The following is a 23,466-nucleotide window of genomic DNA, read 5'->3' as shown; positions in this document are numbered from 1 at the left end:
ACAAACTTCTCTCATGGACACACTTCATGTCCCAGGCTTTTCAGGAGACTTGAGGACTTTACATATCCTTCCCACAGATTAAAAAATGTCAACAGTCATGGTTGAGGTTTATTATAATCGGATACCACAACAATTTAATTCAAGATCGTTCGTTTGTTCAGCCCATTTCAAGCAAGCTTCGCTCAGCGTCTTAAACTGAAGAAAGTGGCAATTACAACTGTATTCCTGCAATCAGTAAGTAGCGATTTTATCGACTTATTGACTGTTTAAATAATTTCTGATTAAGTTGAAAGTTTCTTAGAGAGACAGGATTGTCTAGATAACGCAAGATGCTTACAGAAATGATAGGAAACACCAAGGACCATACCAAACTAAATAGTGTGTCTAATGACAAAGGGGAATATTACTTCGCTTACAGATCATTCACTCGATCCTTCGAGCAAACGTCACCTTTTCCACCATATAAGTTAAAATGATAGTCATTTGACAAGGCTATTTATTTTGTAAAAATATAAGTTATATATTTATATTTTTGAGAACTGAAGTATGCTATGATGTTTTTGCCTCTTTGTATTTCAGATTAGGCTACATCACAGTCACTGCGTAACGTTAGCCTACATTGTGACTAACGTTATATAAACATGCAATATCGTTGACGAAAAAAGACAAGTCTAAAATATAAGCTGAATGACACTTTAAGCAGAACATCTCAAATGGAGATTGATAAAATGCAGACTACTTGTTTATTGGTGTTTTCAGATCGTCTGTGCGCGAGAGAGAGCTCACGTGCTCTCTCAATCTGGTTGCCAGACATGTTATACGGGGGTTTTTTTCACAGAAAAACTCTTTTGGGGGGATTTAATTACTGAAATCTGGCATAGGTGGGAAAAAATACTATGGTAGTCAATGGGGCTCAAAATCTGCTTATATACATACATTCTTCCAAATATCTTCCTTGGTGTTCAGCAGAAGAAAGAGACTCATGCAGGTTTGGAACAACTTCAGGGAGAGTAAATGATGACAGAATTTAATGTATGTTTTCATCCTCAAAGATAACAAAAGGGTTGTGAATTTGAAGGATGCACAAGGATTAAAACATTTAAAATGTGTTCTGCTTATAATGACATAGGCTATTGTAACGGTTGGGTAAACCAGGAACCCGCTGAAGACAACATACTTAAGAATATGTGAAGTAAAGTAGGTCATGCCAGGGGTAAAATTACAACAAGTGACAAAACGCTTCATAGCTCTTTCTTGCTTTTTTGTTCTTATTTGTATTTAATGTAGTACCATATTGTTTCATTTATTTTATAAAATGTTCAAAGCTTGGCTTGGCTTTTTTTCCCACATCAATGTGCTATTGTCTAAGCAAAAAAATAAAAAATTAAGGAAGCGCATCATACATTTGCAGTCATCTTTGTCTTGTACAACAACACAAAATGTACTACATCATACAGATCAATTTGTATACATGTTCCAAACAATCTAGAAATTAAATAAGAACATCAAACCAAACAATTTTGAATATATACAATAAAAACTATTTAAAAAAAGATTAGTTACAGATTTATATTACTACAAAAATTAGTTTAACGATTAGCGTTTATAGGATCGAGTCCAGGATTTTGTAATAGTGATACAACACAGCCAGGGATTGCATCAAAGCTAACAGCATATTCTTTTGGCATCACAGGAATCATATATTTATTTGGCAGGTAGAACATTATTCCGGGATCTGGCAACCCATGACGTGCTGCTCTTGTCATGACTGAAAGTGAAAGTAAATGTACAGAGCTGATGAATCGCCATTTTAAACAGGCAGACTCCGTGAGTTATAATGCACAACATCTTCAGATCTTGAACAGAATAGAGTCTATAACCTGATGGGATTTCAGTGAAAAGGTATGCATGATATTTTTCATCCGAAAGCCAGTTATCAATCTTTCTTGTGTGTTTTGAGCTTCACTGTGATTCCGGTTATTTAGCTGTTCAAAACATTTGGGTCACACTGCTTGAGACTGCAAACTGTTACATGTTATTTAATCTCATTATGCAGAGAAAGTCTCGCACATTCACACAAAATAGCATACTTAAATAAGGAGTATAAACGTGGTTTGATTACTTTGGTTTTTGTGATTGTTGTCACTTCCATCCAGAGCCAGCGGTGGATATCCATCATGGACGGCACACAAACATCCGGAAATGATGAGGATCTTCCAGGATGCAGGTACTTGGAGTAACACATTCCATATCCTGATGGCTGTCTACAGAAAAACAACAACAACATCCAAAGAAACGTGCTTTTCTCTCGTGATTTTTCATTTAAAAATACATTTTTGGGATCTTATGTTAAGATGATTATCATCATAAAAGATTCAATCTGTTCTGTTTAGTCCCGCTCAGCAGCAGAAATCAGAAGCAGAGCCCAGCTGTGTGTCTATGAAGAGCGACACGTCTATGAGTCGGCCAGTGCATTTTAAGAGCGGAGATGCACAGCCTGCTATCAGGTAAAACATTTGAATAAAAATACGATTACAGGACGGCGTTTCTCATGCTTTTGGCGAGACACGCTTTCACTACACATTTCCACACCATGTCAGTATAGGCATGCATTATCGCCAACGTTTCACCAATGTTTACTGTGTTTAATGCCTTGAAAAAAGCAGTGCTCACTCATCTCAAACAGAACTACCAGTCCTACCTATAATATGTTGTTCTGCACTATACATTTAACAGAAATGTCTTTTAATTGTATCGTTTTTATATATAATTCCCAGCCATTACATTGACATTACACATTTTGGCGCAGAAGCCTCAAATACCTTCTTGACTGTTGTCATGTCATAAACGGTCAGTAGATCAGTGTGTGAATGTTTTATTTGAGGATGTCCCAATCAGGGAGCAGGATGTGAAATTTTGAAATAAATGTTTAATTTATATATTTTGTTTGCAGTTGTGAGTTAATAAAAATGTAACTGTCTCATATCATAATTTGAAATATCGATCAATATACTCCTGAATTGAATCGCATCACAATCGAATCGCAGAACTTTTGCGGTATCTGAAAATATTGTATTCCTGGCTATGAGAATCGATATCGTATCGAATTGTGATGGACCATCTGATTTACACCCCTAGTAAAAATACCTACCTGATACGCTGTAGGTCAAGTCTTGCTTATAGATAGTCTTATAGACTGATAGTCATATCATTAATAAAACGATTCCTCATAACATTTTAAAGCCACAGTGTACAGAACTTCACACCCAGATATAAGAAAATGTATTTAAAAAATGTTTTTTATTACAAATAAATAATTGCAAAAAGGCCACACTGCAGAGAGTATTTGCAATTTCATATATCGGCAAATCTATTTAAATCGCCTTAATTGTCTGTGCGAGCAGCTCTAAATGCCATAATTTTATTAGAACAGAATATACCTTTCTAATAAATATATATTTTTTTATAATAATAAGTAAGAATAAAGTCACAAGGTGCAGAACACCTAAAGTGCAGGGGAACATATATTCATAACACAAGCCATGACTAGTATTATTAATTAGATAGCCCTAAATGATCAATAAAAATAAAGAAATTATTAAAATATAAAATATAAAAGTATAGCCAGAATTGTCAACATTGTCTTTATAACTTCAGAGACAACGATAAACGCTAAACTGGAATGGCAGTCTTTTTAGCTTAACATGTTCATAGCATCCAAAAATCAAATTAGAGCTGCCGAAATGTTCTGAAATAACTTGTACCCTAAACATGCAGTCTTTCACTCTGCCTGTGTCTGTTTGAGTATTTTCAAATTGTGTGTGAGGAAAACGAATGAATTGATCAGATGTAAAAAGGCCATAACTCTTCCAGCTGCGCTGAAGGAACATTTGCTGCTACTGCTGGTGGGGACACTAGTCACGCGTGTGAGCCAGTCTTGACAGTCGCAGTATCATGGTCTCTTGTTGTTTCCACCAGTGCAGCACATCTTATAATTTCTTTTAATTAATTAATGTCTGAAATCTAAATAGGAGAAGGCCAAAAAAAGTCAGAAGGCCAGCCCTTGGAGCACAATGAAGTCGGGGGCGATACACCTGCTTAGCATGTATCCTATAAACATAGTTTAATCATATGACTATATCCCTAAATCGCAATTAAAATCACAAACAAACCATATACTATCGCATTTGTATGTTTATTCTCTTCAATTTGGATGTGTAGAAATGTTTCTTTGGCTTTGTTTTGCGAAGGAGGAAGTTTACACAGGATGTGGTTATGCAAGGGCAGGAATTTATGGTCACGTAAGATGATTGACAGCTCTACATGTTATATCTGATGCAAACCAAGAAGAGGAGAGATAGACAGCGCTGTGTACTACAGTGGGAAATTCATATAAATGGTAATCTATATGATGAAATATTGTAAATGTGTAAGAATAAATCAATATTCCTGCAAATATACACACTTTTGGACTAAGAGAGTCCTAACAGATGCTGTTTAGAGCATTTATGTGAACACAAATATACCTCAGCAGAGGTTTCATAATTCAAAATATCAAACACTACAGATTGATTACTTTGCACTGCTGACATAAATTAATAAATGAATATCACTACAACCCAGTTTTATCATCAACAGTTATCAGATATTGAAGCTGGATATATGATACTAACGTTACTCAGTTTGTCCAGATCAAGTAAGAATGGGATGTTTTAACATGCAGTGAGTGTTGAACAATGCTGGCAAGTGTGGCATAAATGGCATACCCAAAATAGAAAGGTTGATGCTCATAAGACTTTCTAAACAGACACATATAACCAACATCAAGCATATAGGGTCAGTTCTGGCAGGTCATGTTAGTCAAGCTCGCATCAAATGTCTGTCATGTGATCACGTCTACCTTTAGGAATACAACATCTATCACAGCATACATATATATAGACAATCAGAACTACATGCTAATAGTCAATCAATCACCTGACAGAAATATATTTATATAGCTGATGACATCGCCGAGATCTTGAGTGACAAGCTTCATGTTAGCATGTTGTCCTTTCAAATGCTTGGTGAGGTTGGCAGTTGAGTTAACGGCAGTGGACAAAAGTTTCTCTCCAGGACACAGTGTACACCTTACACTCACATTCCTCCCCTTAGTTTCAACGAGTTTGAAGTAGTGGGAATACCTCCATCCCTCAAAAGTTAGCGTCGGCTGCTTCTCACTTGCCATGATTGTTTTGCAGACAGCCGCAGCCTCTGTCACGTACCGTGTGGAGCTTGTAACTATTGCGCAAGCACGCAGATGGCAGTGTCGCTGTCAATTCTTACCATGGGAAAAGTAACGTTACGCCGAATTGAAAAATGCAATACATCATGTTGGTTCTGTTCTGTTTACCCTAAGGTGGGTTATTGCTGCTCTTCCTGCTCTTATCCATGCTAGGCTACATGAATGCACAGGGAGTTCTTGCCCAGAACGAAACCATGCCGCCAATCAGAACTATATGCATATTTATATAGCATTTATATAGCTGACACTTCAGAGTTACAGTTCAAGACTCAGAACTATTGTTATCAATATGGAGAAATCTCAGCTCAAACATTGCATGTCTTGTTGGTTTGTAAAAGTGTCATTGTACATGGTTTGACTGTTATTTGCACTTACACCATTTTGACCAGTAGATGTCACCAGCATGTGGCATTTCAAGTGCTTCAAAATAGAGCTCATACCTTTAGCTCTGACCCGAATATGAAACATCATTGTCATCACCTGTATGATCAGTAACACTATCTTCATGAACCATGCAGTTTCATTCTTATTATTTACTGACAAGTAATGAGAATTATGAGATCAATGGAGGATGATTTTGTAATAAAAAAAAGTATTTTAAAAGTAAAACTGATTCTAGCTGATCTTGAACTGATTTGATCAGTTTCTGTCTAAAATAGTCTGGGCTTGTATCAAAGCTTTTAATTGTGTCTCAGTTGGATTAGAGAATGCTTACTTATATTCATACTCATATTCATTCTTTGTGTTGTTGTTCTTGTTTCTGTAGTGTGGATAGAGATGATCAGCCTGGAGACCTGCAGCAGGATTCTCACAAACCAGTGAATGATGAACTCCAGAGAGTCAAAGACCAGCACAAAACCAGCATGAAGAACAAGTATGAGAGATTACTTGAGGGAATGAACCTCCAGGAGAATGAAACCCTCCTGAACAGGATCTACACACAGCTCTACATCATAGAGGGAGAGAGAGGAGGAGTGAATGAAGAACATGAGGTTTTGCAGATGGAGAAAAGAGACAGAACACAACACTCACAAGACACTCCAATCTACTGCAATGACATCTTTACAGCCTCAGCTGAACCAGGACGTGAGGAGAGACAGCAGATCAAGACTGTTCTTACTAAAGGCATCGCTGGAATCGGAAAAACCGTCTCTGTGCAGAAGTTCATTCTGGACTGGGCCGAGGGAAGAGCCAATCAGGCTGTAGATTTCATGTTTGTGCTTCCATTTCGAGAGCTGAACTTGATCCGAGATCATCAGTACAGTCTTCACGGACTTCTGCTGGACTTTCATCCTGAACTTCACGATCTGGACTTGAGGATTTATGAGGAGTGTAAAGTTGTGTTCATCTTTGATGGTCTGGATGAAAGCAGAATCACACTGAGGTTTTCAAACGCTCAGGAAGTTTCTGATGTGACTGAGACTTCATCAGTGGATGTGTTGATGTCAAAGCTCATAAAAGGAGCGATGTTTCCCTCGGCTCTCATCTGGATCACCTCCAGACCAGCAGCAGCCAATCAGATCCCCTCCAAATACATCAACCGTCTGACAGAGATTCAGGGATTCAATGAGCCTCAGAAGGAGGAATATTTCAGGAAGAGAATCAGGGACGAGCATCAAGCCAGCAGAATCATCTCCCACATCAGAAGAGCAAGAAGCCTCCACATCATGTGCCACATACCCGTCTTCTGCTGGATCTCATCCACTGTGCTTCAGAAGCTCCTGGAAGAAGATCTGAGGGCAGAAATCCCTCAAACTCTGACTGAAATGTACATCCACTTCCTGCTGATTCAGATCAACATGAGGAATCAGAAGTATGAAGAGAGGGATCCAGAGAAACTCCTGCCATCCAACAGAGAAGTGATTGTGAAACTTGCTGAAGTGGCTTTCAATCAGCTGATGAAGGGCAATGTGATGTTCTATGAGGAGGACCTGAGAGAGAGCGGCATAGACGTCACTGATGCCGCAGTGCATTCTGGGATCTGCACTGAGATCTTTAAGCAGGAATCTGTGATTCATCAGAGGAAAGTCTACAGCTTTATTCATCTGAGCCTCCAGGAGTTTCTCGCTGCTTTCTATGTGTTCTACTCTCATCTGATCGAGAACAAGGAACCACTGCATGAATTCGGTTTTTACAGATTTGGTAAAGAATCTTTGTACAGTTTACTACCATCAGCAGTAAAGAAAGAATCTCTCTACAATCTAATAAAATCAGCAGTATATGAAGCCCTCAGTAGTAAGAATGGACATCTGGATCTGTTCCTGCGGTTCCTGCTGGGCGTCTCTCTGGAGTCCAATCAGAGACTCTTACAGGATCTACTGACACACACAGAGAACAGCTCAGAGGACATCAGGAGAATCACACAGTACATTCAACAGAAGATAAAAGATGGACCCGAACTCTTAGCTGATCAATCCATCAATCTGTTCCTCTGTCTGCTGGAAGTGAAAGATCAGACTCTGTCCAGAGAGATTCAGGATTTTGTGAAATCAGACAAACACTCAGAGAAGTTTATCTCTCCGTCTCACTGCTCAACAATCGCCTACATGCTTCAGATCTCAGAGGAGCCGCTGGATGAGCTGAACACCAAAAAATACAACACATCAGCTGAGGGCAGAAGAAGACTGATACCAGCTGTGATCAACTGCAGAAAAGCCCTGTGAGTAATCAGTCATTTCATTACAGAAGAAACAGATTAGTGTAGGAGTACATAAGCGTAGTGTAATAACACACATGTATAACACTCAAATGAGCATTAAAGCTAATATGGAATATAAACAGAAATATACAAATAATATTTAGTGAAGTTCATTGAATCAGGAATTGAATGATACATATATCATTAATGATGTAAACAATAAATATTTTTTGTTAATACAGCCGTAGTCTCGTAATCTGATGTTTACCTTTTGTAGTTAAACACAAATTAGACACTGACATTCAAAACAAAAAAATACATTGAGATAATTATTGTTATTGTTTATCGTCCTGCCCTACTATAGTATCATACAAGGTTTAAGACATTTAAATTTTAAAAATGAGCACAAAAAGTGTACAATTTTATTAAAAGTAAATCTGGATAAGGAGAACCAGTATAGTCCAAACTCCTGTCCCAGAATCAACATAATAATCAATTCAAATAAAATATTTTATTTGATAAGATGAAGAATGATAACAGAATCACCAGAAATCTTAGTAAATGACCTAGAAAGAGATCATCCGAAATATTAATGGCATAAAACCTCCCTTTCTTCCTGTCTACCCATAAACAGGAGAAAAAGAAGAGTATAAACAAAAATGACACCCTCCAACTACTCTCCTGAAATCGAAAGAAAAAAAAGATACAAAAAAAAGTACTTAACGTAAGTGTAACAAGGTTCAATATATATATATAAGGAAGGAAGAAGACTTGATGGAGACGTGGGTAAACTTTATTTTCTCTTGTACTAGTCCCACACAGTATAACGCTAACTGGCACTCACAATAGCTTCAGTTTCTCCCAGCACTTCAGTTACTCCCCAGAGCTTCTCTCAGTCTCTCTGTGTGTCTCCCAAGTCTCCAGTCATTCTCTCCCAGATATATTATCCTGTATTATAATCAAACTACAACAACATATATTTATTTTGTCCTGTTTTTAGCTCCCTCAGTCACATACCTGACTCAAATGAACATTTATTATGTGGCTCATTATGGTTTCTATTGTCTCTCAGGATTTAGACCATGTCAAAACTTTTAAAGGGCCCCAAAACTGAGCAGACCTATAGAGGTTAAATAATTTATTTAGACTGCATTAACTATGTCAGCCAGAACTGGGAACACAACACCTGATGTACTATCAACAACTAATATCAAAACTATAGTGAAAACACTATTTAATAGCAAGGTAACATAGATCAGCAGTTTAAAGCACATATCGCATCATCCCTTTAACTTCCCATTCTAAGCAGAGTACAGAGAGCACACTTTACACATAATAATATAATTATAACATAATAACAATTTGTTACCTTTATATAGCGCTTTTCTTGGCACTCAAAGTGCTTTACATATAGAAGGGGGGAATCTCCTTAAACATCACCAATGTGCAGCACCACCAGAATGATGCAACGGCAGCCATAATTCACCAGAACGCCCTTCACACACACCAGCTGATTGGTGGAGAGGTAACACAGTGATGAAGCTAATCATTATATGGGGATTATTAGAAGGCCATGATGGACAGAGGCCAACGGGCAAATTTTACCAGGATGGTTACACCCTACTCCTAATCGAAAGACATCCTAGGATTTTTAATGATCACAGAGAGTCAGGACCTTGCTTGTTACAGTATAGTGTCCCAATCACTATACTGGGGTGTTAGGACCCACACATACCAAAGGGTGAGCGCCCCCTGCTGGCCTCACTAACACCATCACTATACTGGGGCGTTAGGACCCACACATACCAAAGGGTGAGCGCCCCCTGCTGGCCTCACTAACACCATCACTATACTGGGGCGTTAGGACCCACACAGACCAAAGGGTGAGCGCCCCCTGCTGGCCTCACTAACACCATCACTATACTGGGGCATTAGGACCCACACATACCAAAGGGTGAGCGCCCCCTGCTGGCCTCACTAACACCATCACTATACTGGGGCGTTAGGACCCACACAGACCACAGGGTGAGCGCCCTCTGCTGGCCTCACTAACACCATCACTATACTGGGGCGTTAGGACCCACACAGACCAAAGGGTGAGCGCCCCCTGCTGGCCTCACTAACACCATCACTATACTGGGGCGTTAGGACCCACACAGACCAAAGGGTGAGCGCCCCCTGCTGGCCTCACTAACACCATCACTGTACTGGGGCGTTAGGACCCACACAGACCACAGGGTGAGCGCCCCCTGCTGGCCTCACTAACACCATCACTATACTGGGGCATTAGGACCCACACAGACCACAGGGTGAGCGCCCCCTGCTGGCCTCACTAACACCATCACTATACTGGGGCGTTAGGACCCACACAGACCACAGGGTGAGCGCCCCCTGCTGGCCTCACTAACACCATCACTATACTGGGGCGTTAGGACACACACAGACCACAGGGTGAGCGCCCCCTGCTGGCCTCACTAACACCATCACTGTACTGGGGTGTTAGGACCCACACAGACCACAGGGTGAGCGCCCCCTGCTGGCCTCACTAACACCATCACTATACTGGGGCATTAGGACCCACACAGACCACAGGGTGAGCGCCCCCTGCTGGCCTCACTAACACCATCACTGTACTTGGGCGTTAGGACCCACACAGACCACAGGGTGAGCGCCCCCTGCTGGCCTCACTAATACCATCACTGTACTGGGGCGTTAGGACCCACACAGACCACAGGGTGAGTGCCCCCTGCTGGCCTCACTAACACCATCACTATACTGGGGTGTTAGGACCCACACAGACCACAGGGTGAGCACCCCCTGCTGGCCTCATTAACACCTCTACCAGCAGAAGCCTAGTTTTCCCAGTTGGTCTCCTATCCAGGTACTGACCAGGCTCAACCCTGCTTAGCTTCAGTGGCAAATCAGTCTTGGACTACAGGGTGATTTGGCTGTTTGACATGAACTCTATTTATAAGAATATCTACTAATATAAATATATCTATTAATATTAAGTTATCTTAGTGTGGTTCAAGTTGTGCACTCTCCAAACCAATCTGTCTTTTGCAAACTGGCCAACGCTGACAACACTCATCCTTTTGTAAAGATAATCTCTTTCAAGTTTGTAAGGCCATAAAGGACTTAGCTGGGGGTTAGTACAGACTGAATGTTGACTGGATTGTTGAATTGGAGTCTGGAGTATTGAGTTGGGTTTTTGTGTGGAAATATGTTTGCCCAAATCATTTGCTGATTAATTTGTTTCTGGTGTGCCCACAAATCCTATACAATCGTAACCATAGAAAGAAACTGGCAAGCAGCGGGGCGAGGGACCGAGAGAGCGGGCCGGTGATGAGTGATAATGAGTGCCAGCTGCGCGACACACCGGTCTCGTCTCGTGGCTGAGTGACGGGAGCATAAAATGAGAGGCGAAGGCAGCGGAAGACGTGAGAGGACCAGGCTTGGATTTTATGTTTTGGTTTGTTTATGTTTTTTTATGTGTGTGCGGGCAGTCGTCCGTGAGGGGCTGTCCGCGTTACTTTTGTTTTGTTTGTTTATTTTGAATTAAGTCTTTGTTGAACATTCGCCAGTTCCCGCCTCCTTCCTTGCCATCTACGAACCCCGTTACAGAAACATTCACTGTCTCAGTGTTATGGCTTGCCATACCCCACACTAGATAACAAACAACAATCAATAAATGTAAAAGTCCCTGTTTAAAATATGAGAAACAATAAACAACAAACTTCAAACAATAAACTTTAAAAAGGGCATTTTCTTCAATATGAAAAAGATAAAACAATTCCCTGCTTGTAGTTGAGCATAAAAGTATTAAAAGGTTTAGCATCTCAGCATAGTTTACAAGCATGCTTCCATCTCCATTGCTGCACTTCTCCAACACCACTATTTATACTATGATATATAAATTATAGCACACCATGAGGTGTGGAAGAAAATTACATATAACAGGCTTCGACCTATTATAATATGTGCTCCAGATTATAAACCCTACTTAATATCGCTTCTTGTTTTGTTCTCTACGCAGGCTACCATTGTGTAATCTCACTGCTCTGTCTTGTGAGAGTTTGTCTTCAGCTCTACAATCCTCAAACTCTGTGCTGACAGAGCTGGACCTGAGTAACAATGACATTCAGGATTCTGGAGTGAAGCTGCTCTCTGGTGGACTGAAGAGCCCAAACTGTCAGCTGCAGATACTGAGGTAAATAGTTTTTCATACAATAATGAACTAAGTGTTACCACAATAAATAATCATTAAATAGTGTAATTAAATTATGCATCTGCTCTCAGATCAAAGAAAGAAATCCCAGAACAAGACACAAAACCAACAGTGGATTGTATGGAGACTTAAATAGCAAAAAAATTACCATAAATATGCTGCTTTGTCAAAAATATTTATTTAATTTATGGATTTCTCCCGACAGCACTGCATGAGCCAGCCCTGTCATCTAGAGGCTGTGTGCGGGACACCCTTAACATCTCAGATAGGGTCCAAAATTAACACAGCATGGGCGAGTATATGAATTGATGTTACTTGCCAGTTGGTCAGTAATGCTGCAATGAATTCTAACAATGAATGGTTATGGGAATTTGATATGGCTTTTTGTGATTATCAGTTAATAACAAAAGAGTTGCATGTTTCAAATTAAAGCACAAAACTGTGTTCATTAATATGCAACAATCTTACATCTAATAGCCGCTCAGTTTTCAGTAAATGCTTGTTCACAAACTCATCTCTGCAAGAGCTGTGACAAGTATTAAGAGTTTTAGGAGCATAGCATAGGTAACAATCATGCTTTCTTCTCCATTGGTGAACTTCTCCAACACCACTGTTTATACTATGATGTATGCACTATAGCAGTGGTTCTCAACCACGTTCCTGGAGGCCCATCAACATTTCTGGTGGAGCTCCTGGAACATGGTTGGGAACCACTGCACTATAGCACATTGAGCAGTGTGGAAGAAAATTAAATGTAACAGATGGTTATAATATGTGCTCCAGATTATAAACCCTACTTGATAAACACATTAATGTCGTGTTTGTTTTGTTCTTTACACAGGCTACCTTTCTGTAATCTCACTGCTCTTTCCTGTGAGAGTTTGTCTTCAGCTCTACAATCCTCAAACTCTGTCCTGAGAGAGCTGGACCTGAGTAACAATGACCTGCAGGATTCTGGAGTGAAGCTGCTCTCTGATGGACTGAAGAGCCCAAACTGTCAGCTGCAGATACTGAGGTAAATAAATTTTATGTAATAATTAACAAAGTGCTATCACAATAAATAACCATTAAATATTGTCACTAAATGATGCATCTGTAAGTCAAGTCAACTTTATTTATATAGCACTTTTTAAAATGCAGATTGTTTTAAATCAGCTACACAATGTTAAACAGGAAAATAATGCAATAGAATTTGATTCAGCTGTAAAGCCGCCCTGAAGAAAACAGTGATGTTATCCAGCAAATTTAAATTATCATATAATATTAGTGCGGGCGGATCAGTAATAAAGTTCAATTTTTAGTGTCCCAACTGAGCAAGCCAAAAGGGGACAGAGGCGACGGCGGCAAAGAACCAAAACACCATCAGTGACAGAATGGATGAAAGGAAACCTTGGGAGAAACCAGACTCACTCACCAAGACTTCAAAGGAATTATATTTGAAACTTTGCTTCCAAGTAATACTGAAGACATTTTTATAAATTAAAGTAACACCTCCCCCTTTGCCTTTCAGACGTGGCTTGTGTTTATAACAATATTCTTGAGCAGTAAACTCATTTAAAGTAATGTAATCGTCAGGTTTTCAGCACATCTAGATTATTACCTGTAATCATATCATTATAAATAAGCGCTTTTGAGGGAAGGGATTGAATATTCAGCAACCTGAGCTTTCTCTAAACGGGTTCAAGAATTTTTGGTATTTACTAAATCAGGGAACAGACACTTTCTTTGTGATAATATCTAGTTGAGAGAGTGTGGGGGGCATGATACGCCATCATACTTGCGAGTTCACACATCTCTTTAATTTTAAATCAGGTGATCTCCAACTGGCGAAGTCAAATGACTGTGACGTGAATGACTGTGCCAACATGAATAATAATCTTAGAGAATGTATGATTAGCATTAACCAGCACTTTTAAATTTGCTTTGATATCAGGTGCTCTGGCTCCCTGCAAACATGTGACTATGGTGGCTGTGATCTATATTTTCATGTCCTATGTAATAGAATCACATTACTAGGGCACTTTCAACAGGATTCTCAATGGCGTCACTGAGTGGGCTGAGTGGCTAACTGAGTGATAGTGATTTAGATTCAAATCTAGCAATGTCAGATTTTATTGAGATAGGAAATATTAGACAACATATGGTGTTAAGTTATATTTATTCAAAAGAGATTCAAAAGCAAAGCTGAACGGAGCTACAGGTGCAAACACTCCAACACTGTTTTCAATGGAATGCCAGAACAAGACACAAAACCAACAGTGGATTGTATGAAGACTTACATTGCAAAATGATCAGAAAATTGCTGCTTTTTCAAATACTTTTATTTTATGCATATAGGACCATCATATAGGAAATCTGCAAAAATGTCAACAATTCTGTGTTTGGCTGTCAATATGGGGTGCTGTGTGTACATTAATGAGAACAAATCATCTTAAATGATTTTTGCAAATGGCAACAATATAACAAAGAGTGGAAATTGTAAGGGGGTCTGAATATTTCATACCCACTGTATTTCAAATGTTTATTTCTTTTAATTTTGATGATTATAACTGACAACTAAGGAAACCCCCAAATTAAACAATTTGAAAATTGTGAAAAGGTTCAATATTGAAGACACCTGGTGCCACACTCTAATCGGTTAATTAACTAATCGGTTAATTAACACACTCTAATCGGACCATTGCATAAGGAGGGTAAGGTCATTGCAAAAGTGGCTGGATGTTCACAGAGCTCTGTGTCCAAGCACATTAATAGAGAGGCAAAGGGAAGGAAAATATGTGGTAGAAAAAAGTGTACATGCAATAGGGATAACCACACCCTGGAGAGGATTGTGAAACAAAATCCATTCAGAAATGTGGGGGAGATTCACAATGAGTGGACTGCAGCTGGAGTAAGTGCTTCAAGAACCAATATGCACTTTTCTGAGGTCCAAAGTAATATTCTAATTTTCTACATACATAATTTGGGGATTTTCCTTAGTTATCAGTTATAATCATCAAAAGTAAAATAAATAAACATTTGAAATGTATCAGTCTGTGTGTAATGAATGAATATAATATACAAGTTTCACTTTTTGAATGGAATTAGTGAAATAAATCAACTTTTTGATGATATTCTAATTATATGACCAGCACCTGTATGTGCTCAAATTATAAACCCTATTTAATAAACAAATTAATATCACTGTTTGTTTTGTTCTCCACACAGGCTACCGTCCTGTAATCTCACTGCTCTTTCCTGTGAGAGTTTGTCTTCAGCTCTACAATCATCAGACTCTGTCCTGAGAGAGCTGGTCCTGAGTAACAATGACCTGCAGGATTCTGGAGTGAAGCTGCTCTCTGGTGGACTGAAGAGCCCAAACTGTCAGCTGCAGAGACTGAGGTAAATAGTTCTTCATGTAATAATTAACAAAATGCTATCACAATAAATAACCATTAAATATTGTCACTAAATGAAGTATCTGCTCTCAATGAAATGCCAGAATAAAGCACAAAAACAACAGTGGATTGTATGAAGACTTAAATAGCAAAATGGCCTGAAATTGCTGCTTTTTCCAAATACATTTATTTCATGCATGGATTGCTTCCGACAGCAGCTGAATCTCAGATGGGGTGCAAAATTAACACAGAAATGGTGAGTATATGAAATTATGTTACTTGCCAGTTGGTCAGTAACACTTCAATGAATTCTAACAATGCATGGTTATGGGAATGTGATAAGGCTTTGTTTGATTATCAGTTATTAACAAAAGAGCTGCATATTTCAGAGCAAAGACCAGAACTGTATTCATTAACAAGCAAGAAGCTTGAATCTAAGAGTGGCCCAGTTTGCAGTAAATGCTGCTTCACAAACTCATCTCTGCAAGAGCTGTGAGTTATAAATTTGAAAACACAATTTTGTGGCTCTGGGCATTAACTGTAATAACTCCGTGTTGCAAGCACCAATCCGGTTCATTTTTTTCTTCTTCTATAAACTGTCCCCCCAAAGATATAACGATCAAGATAAACTACAAATTTGCCGGAGTTGTCCTTTAACATTAAAGTACACACTACGAAGTGTTCAACACCTGTTATAGATTATGTTGTTGCATTAATAAATAATTTACAAAGCTTTATCATCTGTTGCAAATGATCTGTACGTGTATACGAGGCATTTACAATGTCTTTTACATCCCCTAATCTAAAGTGTAGACTGTTCATCACTTGTTAATGTCTTAGACATAATTTGTAGATCTTTCTTACCCGTTACAAATGATCTGTAACGTTACATGTATACAAGGCATTTACAACGTCTTTTGCGTCACCTAATCTAAAGTTTAGACTATTCATCACTTGGAAATAGTGTTGTCACGATACCAAAATTATGACTTCGATACGATATCAGACTAAAATATCGATATATCGATACTAAATCGATACCACAGTAAAAAAATAAATAAATAAGATAAGATGCTTAATATGACAACAGAACTTGTTATTATTCATTGTTATTTATTACTAAAAATTCATGTGGCCAGCATGTTCCTTAGGGTTGGGCATCGTTTTGATTTGAACAATTATTGATCAATTGATCAATTACTATTAAAATTATTTCACAAATTTTTGCTATCTCAATGTATTTTTTACAACGGGGTAATTGTGTTGCAATAGCTTACACACAGCACAAGAAAGCTTGATTTCGAATGGTAAATTGAATTAAAAAAGATGAGTAAACAGTAATAAAATAAGAACAAATAAACAGATTACAAACAATAGCACAAATAAATACAATAGAATAGAAGATACAAATTAAACAGACTGCTTTATTTTTTCAGGTAGGTCTAACATTCAGATAAGAAACTGAATTAAAAAAAATGCATAGTAATTACATTTAAAACAACATTGAATAATGTTCTTTGTAAAAAATTCAATAGCGTACAGATTAAACTATTAAAGTTACACAAGTTGATCAGTCAAGAGCAGTTGATCGTTTGTCTTTTTGTAGTTTGAATAACAAATGACTGCGGTCCCTTTAAGACTAACAGACGCACGGATCCTAAACACTGTTCCTGTTACTCGTTCTTCCTGAACTGTTTGCGACTGTGTTTACGTTAATACTCTTCCAGATGTGCACTGATAATTCTTTGAGTGTATTTGACCAATAATAAGCTGGAAAAGGAAGCAAATGTTTGCACTTGTATCATGTCAGAGGCGGCTTTATTACGGTAGGCTGTGTGTGTGCGCTTCAGATGTGGAGCACGAAATCTGCGGGGATTAGTAGAATTAATTTATGTGCAATCCCGTGCGAAATTCAGACCGATCACACACTAATACTAACACACTGTCATGAGGAAAAAGTCCAGCAGAACGCGCGTTCGCCCGCTTCGCCGTGCTCAGAGGTTAACCGGGCTGAGTGAGAATATGCCGGTGTGTGTCAACTCGCTGACGGTAAGAGAGGAGAGCGCAGCTGGTATCGATACTGTAAAAACTGAGAATCGTATCGTTTCAGATATTCCAGTATCGATATATATCGAAATATCGATATTTTTGACAACACTACTTGGAAATGTTTTACACATCATTTGTAGATATTTCTCACCCGTTACAAATGTGTCCCCTGATTGCTACAACAAATGTACATGTGAAAATTCAATTTTGCTATTCCTTACCTGTTGCAATAGAAATGTGTAAATAGTAATTCATTTAAATACTGTAAGCATTTAACTCCTATTCGTCACGTAACCCAATCCCTTCCCTGAACCTACCCGTTTGTGTATTATAAAAAAAATAAAAAAACAGGCAGATGAAATATAACAGGCAGATACGACGACAGGAACAAAGTAATTCAAAAAGTTCAAATATTCCAAGTTCCAAGTGTCATAAAGGGATCATTTCAATGACTAAAACATTATGATCAACTCTGTTCTTCACATAAAGTTATCATATGACTTCAGAAAACTTGGAATGCAACATGAGCTAATACTTTTATACTGTTTTTGGTCAGTTTTGGCAATAAAACCCTGTGACTGTACTTTTATTTGCCTATTACCTGTTTTATATTGTTTAGAAGTGGGCAGGTTTAGGGTAGGAGTGGGGTTAGTTGCTCCAAAATATAAAAGTAGCCTATAAATATTTATAAAATCATGTTAACTTTTACAAATGCAAAGAATTAAATGCGTCTTGATCTGACGCATTTGGATATGCATCAATAAATGATATAGCCTACTTATGATTTACTAATGGTTTGATCATAATTTGTTCATGATTAACGAGTTATTGAGATAATGGTATGCTTACATTTCAGTGATTGAGACCAGGCTGTTTTCTTCTCAATACTCGTCACATTACATTAATGTAAAGAAACTATAAACTCCGGTGACAAATATTTTACAAATTTTGCATTAATACAGAAAGGAAATAACGCACATATCTAAAATGACGCAGATACACGCTCAGCAAGTGAATAAAACTAACATTTTTTAAACTCTGTTACACATTTATGAAAGTATAGTTTGTAAATGTTAAATGATTAGTTAATCATTTAATAATCACTTGTAAATTACTTGTAACAGAATTTACAAAACATACATAAAATGTTAGCATATTACTTGATAATCATTTATCAATGTTTTGTAAATGATTAGTTCATCTTTAACAAGTCAATTGTAAATGACTTACAACTGAACATTATTATAGTGTTTCCGAAATGTTTTATAATGTCTCTTTGCGTAGCCAGCACCCATTTTAATATGGACAGGCCTATGTACAATTGTATAACCTACATAGCCTGCTCACATTGTGATGTTAAATAACTCCAATAACTGGTACAACAGGTAACTAAGGGTTATGCTGAGAGTTTATTTTACTTAATTTTTTTATGTAATTCATTATTTTAACGGTATGTATCATTTTTTATGATACAGGGTTACAGGTTGTGTGCTTCTGTATATGTGTTGTTCTCCTAAGGGAGACAATAAATTATACCTTGACCAAGACCTTGATTTATATAGTGCTTTTTATCATGCAGATTGTTTCAAAGCAGCTTTACATTGATAACAGGAAAATAATGCAACAAAGATTGTTTGGCTGTACAGCAGCTCTTGAAGAAATTCATTGTCATGTTTACCCCTCTTAACTCTGAGCTGTTTTCTGGTCCCTAGAGGTGTTTTGACATGCCCTGACATTTGTGCTTATTTCTGTTACTTGTAGCATTTTCCTGGTTAAAGTCTGATTACACTGTATTCAGCACAAACTCTGCTACAATAATAACTTGTGTAAGAGGGAAAAGATTCTTATTTCCGCAGCCCATTGCGTTCTTCTTTTGCGGTAAGTCCATATTATACATCCACACAGCATGTCTTCCAAACTCTATATAAAGCAGAGCTTGATGTTTGAAAACATGTACTATATCATACTCTATAACATACCATTTTGTTGTCTGTCTAAAATCAGTTTTTTAAAATGTCGCGCTCTATGCAGTTTGCAGCTTCACGTCACGTGTAAAAACAAACTCTATAAGGCATCAGTTTTTATTTATGAGGAGAGTTTTTATTAGCTTCTAAAGGCCGTTCTCGAACTGTTTAATTACAGCAGACCCTTCTCAGCCGCTCCAGCAACAGACGCATCCCGGAAAATGAAATCAGCCATGGCTGTGTGAGCACTTGTTTGCACATGCTTGCTTGCAGTCTGTGTTCTTCCAAATTTATTTTGTAGCAAGAAACAAAATGCTTTGGGGAAATGTATCTAATTAAAAGTATACATTTTATTTAAGAAATTTTGTGAAATAAAAGTAAAGTTGACAGAAATATAAAAACTCAAGTAAGATACAGATTCAAATATCAAAAAAATAATCAAGTACTGTAACAAAGTAATAATACCACCACACATTACACCACTGACAGTGAGAAATTGGCTCGTTACTGCTCTGCTCTTGGGTAACATTATCTGGGAGTTAGCTCAGTGTAGAACATGCCACACTTATAACACCAGAGACCCGGGTTCAAGTCCAGCCGAGGGGCGGCATACAAAATGGCAATTCAGGATTTGGTCCAGACAATGTAGAAATACTTTGTTCATTGAGAGAGTGGAAATCTGTTACACTGGAATTACTTTTCACAATACAGTTAGAAAAGTAAATTAATATTTTTACTGCTGGAAATTTATTTTGTTTTGTTTATTTTGTAACTGAAACTGCGAAAAATAAAAGGGTTGCGATACAAGTTTCCAGGTGACTGTGATAGTGATAACTGATTAACAAAATAACGTCATGTGTGTTTGTAGATTGTCTGGCTGTATGGTGACAGAGGAAGGCTGTGGTTGTGTGTCTTCAGCTCTGAGTTCAAACCCCTCACACCTGAGAGAGCTGGATCTGAGCTATAATCATCCAGGAGATTCAGGAGTCAAGCTGCTGTCTGAAAAACTGGAGGATCAAAACTACTCACTACAGATGCTCATGTATGTCACACTGTGTGTGTGTGTGTGTGTGTGTGTGTGTGTGTGTGTGTGTGTGTCTGTGTGTGTGTGTGTGTGTGTGTGTGTGTGTGTGTGTGTGTGTGTGTGTCTGTGTGGGTGTTGTATCAGATTTACAGAATGTCAACTGTGTCTTTTGTAGAGTGGAGTATGGTGGAGAGTTCAGAAATACAGCAGGACTACACAAATGTACGTCTAAACACACACACACACACACACACACACACACACACACACACACACACACACACACACACACAAACACACACACAAGCTTGTATATAGCCCCGTTTCCACCACAGGAACTTTACCCAGGAACTAGGAACTTTGGGTAGTACTTCGTGTGTTTAGACCGCAGGAACCAGGGTATAAATGAAGTTCCGGGTAAATATTTCCCCCTCCAAACGGCCCTGCTCGCGAGGTAGTACTTTTTCAAAGTTCAGGAACTTTCGAGGGCGGGACTTGGGCGCTGAACATGCTGATTGGTTGAGCTCAGGCAGCATTTTAGTTCAACCGGCATTTTTAAAAGTCTTTTGCGAGGTTCGTTCTGCGTTCAGTAAATATCAGTCTTGCTCTCTGTCTGGTGGCGCGCGGTCGTCTCAGCCATCTCACGTTCAATGTCCGTAATAGCTGATAATAATATACATTGTCATTTTAAATCTAGCTTTACAAGCTTTCTGAATATGCTGCTGAATCTGCATATTAGTGCTCTTTTCTGTCATTGTTAATTACCTCTTTAGTAAACTTATACATAACCAGCAAAAGCAGCACAGCTTGAATCTCTTCCATACTCGTTATTAATTTTTTTCACCATGTAAACGACCTGACCGATTACTTTTAAGTGTGTGTCCTTACATGACGTGACGGCGCGCGCCGCGCTCATGTTGACAAGAGAGGAAAGTACATTTTTCTGAGGGGTAAACTTTTTATTTCGTAAGTTATGAAGATAATGTTGGAGTAATGACACAGCGTATATTGTCCCAGGCAGTTTTTACTTTAACTGCGCCTGACAGAAGATATTTTTTTCTGAGATGATTATTACACTTTACAACAAATAGCTATAAATAATACTGTATTAGTCCTGGTGGCCGTTAAGAGTTGCTATGGCTACAGTTAACACACTCCAGCTGCTGGAGAAAACAGCGTTGACATTTTTGGTGCGGCAGACAAACTGCATGTGACAAAATGATTGCGATTGAAAGTCATCACATGTAAACACCAGATGGGTTTAGATAACGTCTCATGTAAACAGTTCACTAAATCTTTCAATCGGTACACTTAAAAATGATGACTGTCCTTCACTGATTTGGAGGAGCAGTCGCGCGCAGTCCTACATCACCGGACTAATTTGCCTAATCTTCTCGGAACTTTATCGCGGTCGAAACGCAGACAGCTGCAGGTCTGGGGGGAGAAAAGTTCCTGTAAAAAAGTTCCTGGTACAAATTGTTCCGGGTAATTTTGGTGGAAACGGGGCTTATATTGTTTTTTATGCCAAACGAAATTATATGTTATTTTCCCTCTACTAAACATAACCCTCAAAGATAAAAACATAAAATAAAAACCTGGTTTAGGATGTTTTTTTTAAGACATTTGATTTATAGGGACACCCAAAACAAGTTGAAATTCCAATTTAATTATACACAAATGTGTGTATTTAGTGATTGATATTGTTATAAATGTGTTCTCTCTTCTTATATTCAGATGCCTGTGATCTTACACTGGATCCAAACACAGCACATACTCAGCTCATTATGTCCGAGATGAACAGAAAGGTTTTATATGTGAGAGAGGATCAGTCATATCCTGATCACCCAGATAGATATAGAGATAATCCTCAGGTTCTCTGTAGAGAGAGTCTGCCAGAACGCTGTTACTGGGAGGTTGAATGGAGTGGAACTGTTGCTATATCAATATCATATAAAGGAATCAACAGGAAAGGAGGGAGGGAATGTAGTTTTGGGTACAGTGAAAACACCTGGTGTCTGGTCTGCGACGATGACACATTTACTATTCGTTGTTATAACATCCTTGACAAACATGTTCCTTCAGGCTCCTGTAATAGAGTAGGGGTGTATGTAGACATGTCAGCCGGCACACTGTCCTTCTACAGCATCTCTGACACACACACACTCACACACATACACACATTCACCTCCGCATTCACTGAGTCTCTCTGTGCTGGATTTGGGTTTTTGTCTGATATTTTGGACTCCTCAGCATGTCTGTGTCAGATTGATAAACCCGTGATCAATAACTGAGAGGCAGACTGGACAACAGCCAAAGGGGATCTATCATACTGGCACATATTTTTTTAATTATGTTTATTTTTATGTTATATTTGATATAATCAAGAGGCTCACCTTTTAATGTATGTGTATGTATGATATGCATTATGTTGGATCTATTGAGTGTTATTCAACAAATAAAAACTAAATGCTATGAATTTAAGGTTTTTTTTTCAAGCACTTAACACTGTAGAATAAACTCAGAGAAAACTCAGAGAAAAAGTAGCCAAAGACTTGTACTGATGAGATTAAGGAAAGTTCCCTTTTCGAAAGGGAACTTGTGCTGCATCAGCTGACTCGTCGGGGAATGCCTCCAGCGTGACAGGTGTCTGAACTACTATTGAATCACGGCAATCCTAACGACCGGCGACAGCTGATGATGTCATCAAGGTGCGACCAGGAAGTATACATATGAGGGCGCATTGCAAACATTACACCAGCTTCGTCTTCAGGGACTGTTTTGTCTGAATGCTTCAAGTCAAAAGTCTGCCTGGGATTAAGAGCATGCACAATCAAGCTCTTATGGAGTTATTTATTTGATTGTGTGCAATGTGAGCGTTTTTTCAATCCGAGATCGCTCTGCT

General features: G+C 38.4%; 1 protein-coding gene across 2 annotated transcripts; it reads left to right on the top strand.

Moving 5' to 3' along the window:
* Positions 1 to 1,796: 1,796 nt before the first annotated feature.
* Positions 1,797 to 22,951, top strand: LOC137049865 (NACHT, LRR and PYD domains-containing protein 12-like). Of its 2 annotated transcripts, none has more exons than XM_067428605.1 (10): positions 1,797 to 1,902; positions 2,157 to 2,227; positions 2,394 to 2,507; positions 6,051 to 7,943; positions 11,959 to 12,132; positions 12,992 to 13,165; positions 15,358 to 15,531; positions 20,409 to 20,582; positions 20,740 to 20,786; positions 22,299 to 22,951. In XM_067428605.1, the coding sequence occupies exons 2-10, from the start codon at positions 2,178 to 2,180 to the stop codon at positions 22,853 to 22,855; spliced, it is 3,357 nt and encodes a 1,118-aa protein (XP_067284706.1). In that variant the 5' UTR covers positions 1,797 to 1,902; positions 2,157 to 2,177; the 3' UTR covers positions 22,856 to 22,951. The 2 variants fall into 2 exon arrangements, with proteins under 2 accessions (XP_067284706.1, XP_067284705.1); XM_067428604.1 differs by having other exon boundaries at positions 2,157 to 2,297.
* Positions 22,952 to 23,466: the final 515 nt, after the last annotated feature.

The sequence above is a fragment of the Pseudorasbora parva genome, chromosome 20, assembly GCF_024679245.1.
Source record: "Pseudorasbora parva isolate DD20220531a chromosome 20, ASM2467924v1, whole genome shotgun sequence".
Taxonomy (NCBI): domain Eukaryota; kingdom Metazoa; phylum Chordata; class Actinopteri; order Cypriniformes; family Gobionidae; genus Pseudorasbora; species Pseudorasbora parva.
Note: the sequence above shows the minus strand (reverse complement) of the source record. Positions and strands in the feature narration are given on the sequence as shown.